The 12,594-nt window shown below is 45.0% G+C and overlaps 1 protein-coding gene across 1 annotated transcript in view; it reads left to right on the top strand.

Moving 5' to 3' along the window:
• Positions 1-7,769, top strand: part of LOC124876627 (unconventional myosin-VIIa-like) — a 75,738-nt gene extending 67,969 nt beyond the window's left edge. Inside the window, exons 48-49 of the mRNA XM_047379556.1 lie at positions 3,895-4,014; positions 6,192-7,769. Of these exons, the coding sequence (XP_047235512.1) occupies positions 3,895-4,014; positions 6,192-6,284 (213 nt within the window). The 3' untranslated portion in view covers positions 6,285-7,769. The remainder of the gene's footprint in view (positions 1-3,894; positions 4,015-6,191) is intronic.
• Positions 7,770-12,594: the final 4,825 nt, after the last annotated feature.

Raw genomic sequence — 12,594 nt, 5'->3', positions numbered from 1 at the left:
GTGCTGCTTCTCTGTAGCCCAGGTCAGGCGCTTCTGCCGCTGTTTCTGGTTCAAAAGTGGCTTGACCTGGGGAATGTGGCACCTGTAGCCCATTTCCTGCACACGCCTGTGCACGGTGGCTCTGGATGTTTCTATTCCAGACTCAGTCCACTGCTTCCGCAGGTCCCCCAAGGTCTGGAATCGGCCCTTCTCCACAATCTTCCTCAGGGTCCGGTCACCTCTTCTCGTTGTGCAGCGTTTTCTGCCACACTTTTTCCTTCCTACAGACTTCCCACTGAGGTGCCTTGATACAGCACTCTGGGAACAGCCTATTCGTTCAGAAATTTCTTTCTGTGTCTTACCCTCTTGCTTGAGGGTGTCAATAGTGGCCTTCTGGACAGCAGTCAGGTCGGCAGTCTTACCCATGATTGGGGTTTTGAGTGATGAACCAGGCTGGGAGTTTTAAAGGCCTCAGGAATCTTTTGCAGGTGTTTAGAGTTAACTCGTTGATTCAGATGATTAGGTTCATAGCTCGTTTAGAGACCCTTTTAATGATATGCTAATTTTGTGAGATAGGAATTTTGGGTTTTCATGAGCTGTATGCCAAAATCATCCGTATTAAGACAATAAAAGACCTGAAATATTTCAGTTAGTGTGCAATGAATCTAAAATATATGAATGTTACATTTTCATCATGACATTATGGAAAATGATGAACTTTATCACAATATGCTAATATTTTGAGAAGGACCTGTAGTGCCAATTCACAACACGTCGTCTCAAGGCACTTCACAACAGTCAGGTTCATGCTTTCCAATTAATCCTAACCATTGAACAGTCAGATTCAGTTATTTATTCAAATTGGATAAAAAGTTTTTCTATCTAAGGAAACCCAGCAGATTGCATCCAGTCAGTGACTTGCAGCATTCACTCCTCCTGGATGAGCATGTATAGACAGTGGACAGTCACTGGCGTTGACTTTGCAGCAATCCCTCATACTGAGCATGCATGTAGCGACAGTGGAGAGGAAAACTCCCTTTTAACAGGAAGAAACCTCCAGCAGAACCAGGCTCAGTGTGACCGGCCATCTGCCACGACCGACTGGGGGTTTGAGAGAACAGAGCAGAGACACAAAGAGAACAAAGAAGCACTGATCCAAGAGTACTTTCTATGGGAAGGAAAAGTGAATGTTAATGGATGTAGCTCCTTTAGTCGTTCACCTAGAAAGAAAGAACAGAAACTCTGAGCCAGTTTTCAATTCAGTTTTATTTATATGGCGCCAATTCACAACACATATCGTCTCAAGACACTTCACAAAGGGTCTGGAATGGTCGTTGGGGAGGTTAGATTAAACTACTGAGTGTTAGTTTGGCCATTTTAAAACGTAGTAGGGGGTAGTAGGGGTACTAAGTAAAATAATAAACTGATAACGTTTGTCCATCTAGAGCCCACTGGTGGCCATTGTTATACTAAAAACCACAACGATTGAGGGTACCCGTCTGTCAGACTGATTATAACCATCGGAAAAGAGAAGGGGTCATACAGGGAGCAGAAATGGAGGGTGTGTTTGCATCTCAACCATAACTGAGCCGGTTTAGGCTAAACCTGACTCCCCCTTACTCCATCCAACAGGGAGGGAACTCTAACCTTGAAAACTGGCTCAGAGTCTGAAAGAGAGCACATATAATTAGTTACAGTAAAAGCTCAGTCAGTAGCTATGTCTAGGACAGAGACAGGGCCATGTGGATCATAGGTAGAAGGTGAGCATTAAGTTGTTGAGAGAGGGTGAAAATGGTCATTATGTCCTCCAGCAGCCTAAGCCTATAGCAGCATAACTACAGAGATAGCTCAGCATAACCTAAGTCACTCTAACTATAAGCTTTATCAAAAAGGAAAGTTTTAAGCCTAGCCTTAAAAGTAGACAGGGTGTCTGCCTCATGGACTAAAACTGGGAGCTGGTTCCACAGGAGAGGAGCCTGATAACTAAAGGATCTGCCTCCCATTCTACTTCTAGAGACTCTAGGAACCACCAGTAAACCTGCAGTCTGAGAACAAAGTGCTCTGTTAGGAATATATGGAACAATCAGATCTCTGATGTATGATGGAGCTAGATCATTAAGGGCTTTATATGTGAGGAGGAGAATTTTAAATTTTATTCTGGATTTAACAGGGAGCCAATGAAGGGAAGCTAAAACAGGAGAAATATGATCTCTCTTTCTAATTTTCATCAGAACTCTTGCTGCAGCATTTTGAATCAGCTGAAGGCTTTTAACTGCCTTTTGTGGACATCCTGATAGTAAATAATTACAATAGTCCAGCCTTGAAGTAACAAATGCATGGACTAGTTTTTCAGCGTCACTCCTAGACAGGATATTTCTAATTTTGACAATGTTCCGGAGATGAAAGAAGGAAATCCTAGAAACCTGTTTAATATGGGATTTAAATGACATGTCCTGGTCAAAAATAACACCAAGGTTTTTTACTTTATTACCAGAGGTCAATTTAATGCCATCCAGGTTAAGTGATTGACTAAGCAGTTTCTTTTTTAAAGACTCCGGTCCAAAGACGACAACTTCTGTCTCCTCTGAATTTAGAAGCAAAAGATTTAACGTCATCCAAGTTTTTATATCTTCAAGACATGCTTGTAGTCTATCTAACTGGTTGGGTTCATCAGGATTTATGGATAAGTAAAGCTGAGTATCATCAGCGTAACAGTGACAATTTATCCCATGCTACCTGATAATTTGACCTATTGGAAGCATATATATAGTAAAGAGAATTGGCCCAAGTACTGAACCCTGTGGTACTCCACAATTAACCCTGGAGTTTAAAGATGATTTATCATTTACATGAACAAACTGGAATCTGTCAGACAGATAAGATTTAAACCAGCCTAGCGCTGTTCCCCTGATCCCTACAGAATATTCCAGCCTTTTTAAGAGAATATTATGGTCGACTGTATCAAATGCAGCACTGAGATCTAACAGAACCAGAACAGACACAAGTCCATTATCTGAGGCCATAAGAATATCATTAGTGACTTTCAGCAGAGCTGTTTCAGTGCTATGATGAGCTCTGAAACCTGACTGAAACTCTTCAAACAGATCATTGCTGTGTAAATGCTCACACATTTGATTAGCAACTACTTTCTCAAGAATTTTAGATAAGAATGGAAGATTGGATATAGGTCTGTAATTTTTCAAGTCATCTCGATCAAGCAAAGGTTTCTTAAGTAAAGGTTTAATTACAGCTAACTTAAAAGCCTGTGGTTCTGATCCATTTACTAAAGATAGATTAATCATATCTAAAATGGGGCTGGTAATCAGAGGGAACACTTCCTTAAATCAATTCAGTTTATTTATATAGCGCCAATTCACAACACATGTCGTCTCAAGGCACTTCACAACAGTCAGGTTCATACATTCCAATTAATCCTAATCATTGAACAGTTCAGTCAGATTCAATTTTTTATTCAAATTGGATAAAAAGTTTTTCTGTCTAAGGAAACCCAGCAGATTGCATCCAGTCAGTGACTTGCAGCATTCACTCCTCCCTTAAATAATTTGGTTGGGATTGGGTCTAACATAGAAGTTGAAGGTTTAGATGAAGCTAATATTTCTGATAACTCAGGAAGCTTCACAGGATCAAAACAGTCCAAACACAAATCATCCTCTGCAAGTGAGACAACATTGGAAGTAACTGACATACTCCCGAAGAAGATTACTTCAGGTTCTGCAAAGAATTTATTTTTAATAGAATCAATTTGATTTAAAAAGAATCCCATAAAGTCATGACTGCTGAGAGATCTTAAAGATCTTTACAACTTTATTAAGATGTTATGTTTTACTGTTTTTAACCGTTGTCCCTGTATGTAGAGTGAGAACTGAGTATCTGAGCTAATCTACCTTCCTGTAGGACATCCTGACCACACATCCCTTCACAAAGATCTCCAACTGGAGCAGCGGCAACACGTACTTCCACATCACTATCGGAAACCTGGTTCGAGGCAGCAAGCTGCTCTGTGAGACATCACTGGTAAGCGCCTGAATTTACAGCAGTTGCTGCCAACATTTGGCACGTAAAGTTCTGACAGTCAACATAAGAACATGACGGGACAGCTGTGTCGAAACCTGCTTGCAGACGGCTCGTAAATTACAGGTAATTTTCAAGCTGACATCAGTGATTCTGCAACTCAGCTTGGAGGTTATTTCCAGTGTAAATCAGAAGCACTGGTTCTGATTCGACTGCATCGAAGTTCAGATTCAGCCCAAAGAACAAAAAACTGAGGCCCTGTTCACACGACAGTGATCCATTGCTGTAAACATGAAAACATTTTAATTATGATCTATGTGCACGCGACACTAATAGAAACGTAAAAACTGTGTAATTTCCCTGCTGCACCACTAGTAGGCGGTAAACATGCACAAGCATAGAAACACTCGTCGCCGTCTTCTGCTTTATCCGGGACCGGGTCGAGAGGAAGCCCAGGCGCTCCCAGGCCAGCCGAGAGACCCTGTCCCAATTCCCACACTACACCCTACGCCCCTCTATGAAGTGTTTACTTTGTACAAGTGCATGTAGGGGTTGAAGTGCGCAGGTTACAAGCTGCAAAATTGGAGAATTGGGACAGTAGAAGTTACGTCATCGACTTGCACCTCTGCACCGCAACATCAAAAAGGGCGGGAACCGGCGCTGTTTCCACAGTCTGGCTGCTAAAATAAACTATTTAAAACTGCAACAAGCAATTGTTTTGAGGAGAAGAAAGTGCAGGAAGCAAAGGAGGCTTATACACCAGACTCTCGCTGCACCAGTGTTTGTTTGAAAGGTAACTTCAGTGTTATGACCTAATGACTGCCCAGAGTCACCCTGAACCCAGTGGTTTCCTACAATGTTGAGCCTGGAAACCAGTCAAAAAATATGTCGGCTTGCTGTCTAAAGTTTACGCAATTCTTATTATTCTGATTTGACGGTTGTGATTGGTTTTTGCTCAGAACGTCATCTGCAGCAGTGAATTGTGGGTAATATACTTGGCCGAAGGGCGGATGTGGGGCACAAAGGGGGCGGGGCTAAGGACCACTCTGGAGAATTGGGTCAGGCACTCGAACCCATCAACGGGAACGCGCAATTCAGGGACACAAGGGTGGAAGTGCGGGTATTGGGACAGCGCCCTCCAGCGTGTTCTGGGCCTCCTTCCGGGGGAGGCTTCCAGGAGGCATCCGAAACAGGTGCCTGAGCCACCTCAGACTCCTCTTAATGTGGAGGAGCAGCGGCTCTAGTCTGAGCTCCTCACCCTATATCTAAGGGAGTGCCCGGCCATCCCTGCGGAGGAAGCTCATTTCAGCCACTTGTATCCAGGATCTCGTTCTTCCAGTCATGACCCAAAGTTCATGCAACTAGGAGGGGGTAGGAACATAGACCGACAGGGAAATTAAGAGCTTTGCCTTTCAGCTTAGCTCTCTTCACCACAATGTCCGCGTAACTGCGGCAGTCTGCTCCATTCTCCCCTCACATGTGAATAAGACCCGAGATACTTAAACTCCACTTGAGGCAGGAGCTGCTCCAACCCGAAGAGGGCAAGCCACCAGTCTCCCTGCTTAAAAAAAAAAAAAAAATGGAGAAAATGAGCAGTTTGTTGGAGAACTGTCGATCCATTCAAAAGAGTCAGCAGCACAAGTAAGTTCTCTGCAATTCGCCATCGTTAATATCTTCTATTGGATTTGAACTAATAGGCAGCCATTATTTTGTGTGCGTGTGCATTTATTTCTGCCTAAGCAAGGGTTTACCCCTTTCCCCTCTACACGACAACGGAGACCCGGACATTGTCAAATCGGGTCATTTTCAGAGAAAACGAGCAGTTATGTAAACGAACAGTAGCAACGCAACTAAACTTTTCAGTCTTCACCGAAAAAACGCCATGTAAACAGCGCCTAAGATGCTGACAAAATAACATCCAATAACTTATAAAATCTTATTTTTCCTCAGTTCTAATAAACTTTGACAGTGAGCCAAAGCTGCCAAAATTCAAATAGACTCACATCATGGAAAAAAAAACTCCAACTGTGATAACAGTAAACTGGACCGATTCTTTGCCATTTATATTCAAAATGACTGAAGGTGAGATCTGTACAGACCCAGGAATAAACTAGAAGGTCTCACCTATATCAGTTAACTCCAAGTTTAACAATCCTGTAAACATTGTCTACCCACACCAGGGCTACAAGATGGATGACCTCCTGACCTCTTACATCAGCCAGATGCTGACAACAATGACCAAACAGCGAACCTCCAGAGGCAACAGCAAGTGATCGGATCTCAATCGGTCCGGCCTGAACTCAAAGACACTCCTGATGTAAAACCTACCTTTCATTCATCTGTCCTGTCTTAAAAACTCACCTTTTGCCTTTAAAAAAAAAAAATAAATCACCTCTTCAGAACAGTCACTACCCACACATTTCACTGTGTTGAACTATTACAGTTTGTGGATAACTAAACAGCCTCCCAAAAATATTCATACCCCAGGAAAATTGTCACATTACAACTGCAAACCTCAGTGTCTTTGTTGGTGGGTTTTATGTTACAGACCAACAGTACTGCATAGTTATGATGTGGAGATAGTTTTCCAGCAGGGACACAGTTGATGTGAAGATGGATGGAGCTAAATTCAGGACAATCCTGCTAGAGGCTGCAGAAGACTCGAGACTGGGGAGGAGGTTCACCTTCCAGCTGGACAACCACCCCAAACATACAGCCACAGGTACAATGGGATGGTTTAGATCAAAGGTGATATGTTAGAATGGCCTAGTCAAAGTTCAAACCTTACTCCCACTGAGAATCTGTAGCCACACTTGATAATTCATGTTTACGGAGGCTCTCCATCCAGTCTGACTGACTGAGCTTGAGCCGTTTTTAAATGATGAGAAAGTTTCAGTCTCCAGCTGTGCAAAGCTGCTAAAGACGGACCCCAAAAAGCTCAAAGCTGTAAGTGCAGTGAAAGTATTCATACATTTTAGTTTGTAAAACCACACATCATTTTCCTTCTTCTTCAGTTATACACTACTTTGTCTTCGTCTGCATGAGAGTCCAGTGAAATACACAGAAGTTTGTAATAGTAGCTTCCAAGGCACTGTAAATCGCTGAAGTTCATAGAAAGGTCAAACCTATTAAAAATTACTTTTAATCCCGGTGCATCTTACCTGAAATAGAAACAAAATAGATCAGAGGCCCGATGAGGAAACATGTCATCCAAGACTGCTGCATTTTATCATCCAACCATTTCCAACTTCTAATTTGGATGATTTTTTTTTATTTACTTCAATGACTTATTACTGCAATAAAATCTGGACGACTGTGCACCAGAGAATCTAATTATTTTGTGTTCACTCCAATGAGTTTAACATGTTTAATTTTATCCACCATTAACCGATACAGGATTAAATTACTGCATCACATTGTGAAATTAAAAATACCAGACATCTCCCACAAAAACATCTAATAGATGCCTTTTTTCTTGTTGGATTTAAATATGGTTTCAGATTAAATGTGATTTGTTTTGTTGTGCTACAAAGTTCAGACGCCATCTTTGTTTCAGTCGCTCAACAGTAGGATTGGTTTTTGTGTTCTATGGCTAAAAGGACACTACTGTTTCTAACCTTATGTTTAATTAGCAATAATTTGAGAGTGAGGTCATAATCTCACTTTTTTTTTAACCATATCCCTGTACAAAGTACTTTTATTGAAAAATGTGACATGAACTTTATGTAGCCATGAATAAATTACATTGTGCAAAGAAAGTTGAGGTTCACTTCTCATTTAAATGCAGTTTCTTCACTTTTACCTGCTAAAAAAAAAGTTAATGAACATTTTTTACATTTTTTTGATGCCCACAACATAAAGCCCATCACTCTGAAGTTTTGGTGTTTTAAAAAGAATAAATGGTGCCTTCACGCCAGCATCAGATCCCAATGAAGCGTTAAAGGCCAACCTTTATTGCCATCTTTCCAGCAGGTTTCCTGTTCTGTTTAATAAAGCAAGAAAGGCTGTTTTACGCATGCAGGAGTCACCAAACTGGGATGATGACCACAACATGCAGCCATGCTTTCCACACCAATAAATGCTGTGCTGGTTGCTGGGAGACTGTGGGGGAAGACAGGACAGATTACCGGACATCTGCAGAAGCATTACTGGTTTGGAATAGAGCAGTTTTGAAAAGGATTTCTAGGGGCTGAGCCTTGGATCCTCAGCTGTTGACCACACAAGCCTGATATTAAACTGGGCTCAGCATGCTGGATTGTTCATTTGTTGATATTGCAGAACTCCTCAAACCTAAACTGAAACTGATGGTGGAGGAACAGAAACCTCTCCTCCACCATCTAAGGAAACTCCACATGTGGAAACATCTTGGTGCAGAAGTGACACGTGTAGCATATGATCCATCCAGATTTGGGTCCGGATTGGCAGCGGATATACGTGGTTTATTCTTTAGAGTACATTGCTAATGTACGGAGTATGTAGGCACTACAGAAAACGTAAAGTTATGCATATAACTACTGTTCCCTGAAGGAGAGTAACGAAGTACAACACATGGGATATCACGCTCTGCGTGTCCTGGCTGAAGCCACCTCTAATCACGCCTCCTAGGCAAATGATGTGATGACGACAGGTGACAGGCCCCGCCTGCACCTGTCGTCATCATCGTCATTACTCAGTTCGATAGCCGCTATTCACCGAGCCCAGCTGAGCAGCGGGGCAGCCATGTGTTGTACTTCGTTACTCTCCTTCAGGGAACAGTAGTTATTTGCATAACTTTACGTTCCCTTTCAGTCGATTCACTCAGTACAACACATGAGTATGGGACATATATAAACGCCCTGCAGAACAGCCATCAAACCTGGATCATGCACTGCATACTAGTGCAGCACTTCAGACCCAGCAGAAAGAACAGAGTGAGCCACTGAAGGGGTTGTCACATCCAAACGATAAAACTTTACAAATGTGTGCGGCAAAGACCAGCTGGCTGCAGCACAAATGTCACTCATGGTCACCCCTCTAAATAGGGCCCAGGAGGTCGCTATGCCCCTGGTGGAGTGAGCCCTCACACCACGTGGCATTGGGAGACCCCTGTTGCTGTAAGCTAGAGAAATAGCCTCCACAATCCAGTGGGAGAGTCTTTGTCTGGACAGAGCTTTCCCCCTTGCTGGGTTAGCAATACACACAAACAGTTGATCACACAACCTCACAGACTGAGTACGGTCAATGTAACTACGCAGTGCACGTAAAGGGCACAGGAAGTGTAACCTCCTTTGTTCCTCAGATGCAAAAGGAGGTGGACAAAAACTAGAAAGCTCCATAGTCATGGAGCTGTAGTCCGAAGGTATAACCTTAGGAAGATAAGCTGCATTGGGTCGCAAGGTGACCTTGGAACCATCAGGTGAAAAGTGTATGCAGGTAGGATTTACAGACAAAGCATGGAGGTCTCCAACCCGCTTTGCAGTTGTCAGAGCAAGAAGCAGAGCAACCTTATATGAAAGGAACGTCACATCTACTGACTCCAAAGGTTCAAATGGAGGGTCACAAAGAGCTTCTAGTACCAATGTGAGATCCCAGGAAGGTTTAATCACAGGTCTGAGTCTACGAACCCCCTTTAAGAAGCGTACAACCAGAGGATGAGCACCTGGTGTGACTCCATTAAAACCAATATGGCAGGCAGAAATGGCAGCCAAGTAGACCTTAATTGTGGAAAAGGAAAGATCTTTATCGAGCAGATTCTGCAAAAACATTAAAACTTCCACCATTGAGCACTGAAAAGGAACAATGTGCTTGTCCTCACACCACTGCTCAAAAGCTCTCCATTTATAAGCCTCTAGTGGAGGATGCTCTTGCATTCTGGATTGTTGCCACCACATCAGGGGGGAGGCCTTTGGCTAACAAGCTGGACTTCTCAGCAGGTAAGCATGCAGCTTCCACATCTCTGGGTGTGGATGAAATATCTCCCCCCCTGCCTGATTGAGGAGATCCCGGCAAACGGGGAGTTGCCACGGCTCTGCTGCCAGCAGGCTAATTATATCGGAATACCATGACTTTGCAGGCCAACGGGGTGCTACCAAAATTAGGGACAGACCCTGTTTGCGCACCCTCTCTAGTACAGGTAGTATCATTTCCACTGGGGGGAATGCATACAAGAGTACATTGGGCCATGGATGGGCCAGGGCATCCACTCCCAGCGGAGCATCCTGATCTGTTATGGAAAAGAACAGAGGACAGTGGGTGTTGGCTCTGGTGGCAAAAAGATCTACTGCTGCTGTCCCAAACAGACACCATATCTGTCCCACCACGGAAGGGTGAAGCCTCCACTCTCTCACCCGAGGTCCGCCTCTGGAGAGCAAATCTGCAGCCAGATTCAGTGGTCCTGGGACATGAGTAGCTCTGATAGACAGAAAGCGTATGTTGCACCACTGTAAGAGGGTGTGTGATAGCTTCAGGAGAGGAAGTGAACGAGACCCTCCCTGTCTGTTTATGTATGAAATCACAGTGGTGCTGTCTGTCCTGACCAGAACATGTTGGTTTAACAGAACCTGGCAGAAATGTTGCAGAGCCAACAGAACCGCTAAGAGCTCCAGGTAGTTTATGTGGAGTTTGGATTGTACTAGTGTCCAAACCCCCTTCACGGCCACGCCATCGCACAAAGCCCCCCACCCCCTCAGGGAGGCATCCGTGGATACCACCTTGCGAAAGGTTACTCTCCCTATTGGCGAACCTCGACACAACAGTCCTGGTTCCCGCCAAGGGCTGAGAGCCGACATACAGGCAGTGGTTATTGTTAGCTTTCTGCTGCGGTGACGCCATGCACACAACCGGTGAGAGCGGGTCCACCGCTGGAATGGGCGCATCTTCAGTAGACCGAGTGGTACTACTGCAATCATAGATGCCATCATACCCATCAGTTGTAAGATGGTCTGGAAACGCAGTTTGTGTCCCAACTGAAACTGAGCGAGGCAGCGGTGAAACGCGGCCACTCTGTGGTCGGAAAGACGTGTCCTGCTTGTAAGGGAGCATATTTCCAGACCGAGAAATGAAAATTGCTGACTTGGGATCAGCGAGCTTTTCTGAGAGTTTACCAAAAATCCCAGGGCTTGAATGTGCGACAGAACCCGAGACAGCTGCACTGTCGCCTGTTCTCTGGAACTGGCTATTAAAGCCCAGTCGTCCAGATAAGTTAAAATGCGGACGCCTGCTTCTCTGAGAGGTGCTAGCGCTGCCTCTACACATTTTGTAAAGGTGCGTGGCGCTAGAGACAGACCGAAAGGCAGTACGAGGTACTCGTACGCTTTGCCCTCGAAGGCGAATCTCAGAAACTGTCTGTGGTCCGGATGTATCGCTACGTGAAAGTAAGCGATCGTGGCGAACCAATCGCCCGGGCTGATCGCACTCAGAAGCTGCTTGAGTGTTAACATCTTGAACTTGTATGTTCGGAGGTATTTGTTCAGAACTCTCAAGTCCAGAATTGGACGAAGCCCGCCCCCTTTTTTCGGAACAACAAAATAACGGCTGTACCGACCTCTGTTCATGTCCGACTCGGGAACCGCGCGAATAGCTCCTTTTACCAACAGTGTATTTATTTCCTCTCTCAGAACCTCTGCTGCTTGGGCCATTACTGCCGTGTTTACCACGCCAACAAAGTGGGGTGGTCTCCGGCGAAACTGTAAACGGTAACCCATAGCAACGGTCCTCTCCACCCAAGGTTGGAGTGCGCATGCGCGCCACATATGGAGATGTGCAGCCAGGCGACTGGCCTGCAGCGCTGTTGGTGGAACGGTGCTGCCCTCTCCCAACATGCGAGAGAGGTGCAGCCTCATTTGGCTGTCGCCTGGAGCTCTTTGATTTTGACTTTTTTTAATAGAAAAAACTGTCTTTATTGAAACATTTGGAGCATCCATACAAACATTTGGAACAACTGCAGTGCTCAGAAACACATTCAACGCACCCAAACTGGGGGCTTTTAGTGCAAATATATTTGTGGGGAGATTGTGCTTGGGAGACTGTGTGGGGGAAACGCAGCGCCTCTTGGGACTGGGATCCCGAACAACACCAGCAAAACATCTTTTGGACGGCAGCCGCCGACAACTGGCAAACATGTCTCCCTGCTCCCGAAACTCCTTAGTCCCGAGTCCCACAGCTAGGAGGACTGTGTCTTTTTCTTCCGGGACGTCGGGTCCCGCTGGAGCCCCAGAGGAGGACCCCTGCTCCAGGCCGTCTTTCGGGGAGCTTGGCCGTGGTTCTGTGGCTGTGCCGTCTGAGGGCTCAAGCTCACGGGCCGCGTCATCCTCTTCGGACGGGGCCAGATATGCTGCCAAAGACGGTTCCGTAGGCGGAATATTCACCAGTCCGGCTTTTTCGGCGCCTTCCAGATCCAGATACTGTCCATAACCCAGTACCGTGACGCGGGTGGACAGTGGTTTGTTCCATGAAGACGTCAACTCAGAGACAAAGTCTGGGAACATGGGTAGATGATGCTTGACTGCGACCGGCTCCGAGGGGAGATAAAACCCCGCCAATCGCAATGGCCTCTCCGCAGGAGGTGGGGAGGGCCATTCCACGTCCAGGGTGTCAGCTGCACGG

This window comes from Girardinichthys multiradiatus, chromosome 11 (genome assembly GCF_021462225.1).
Source record: "Girardinichthys multiradiatus isolate DD_20200921_A chromosome 11, DD_fGirMul_XY1, whole genome shotgun sequence".
Taxonomy (NCBI): Eukaryota; Metazoa; Chordata; class Actinopteri; order Cyprinodontiformes; family Goodeidae; genus Girardinichthys; species Girardinichthys multiradiatus.
The sequence above is the reverse complement of the archived record's forward strand: the minus strand, read 5'-3'. Positions and strand labels throughout refer to the sequence as shown.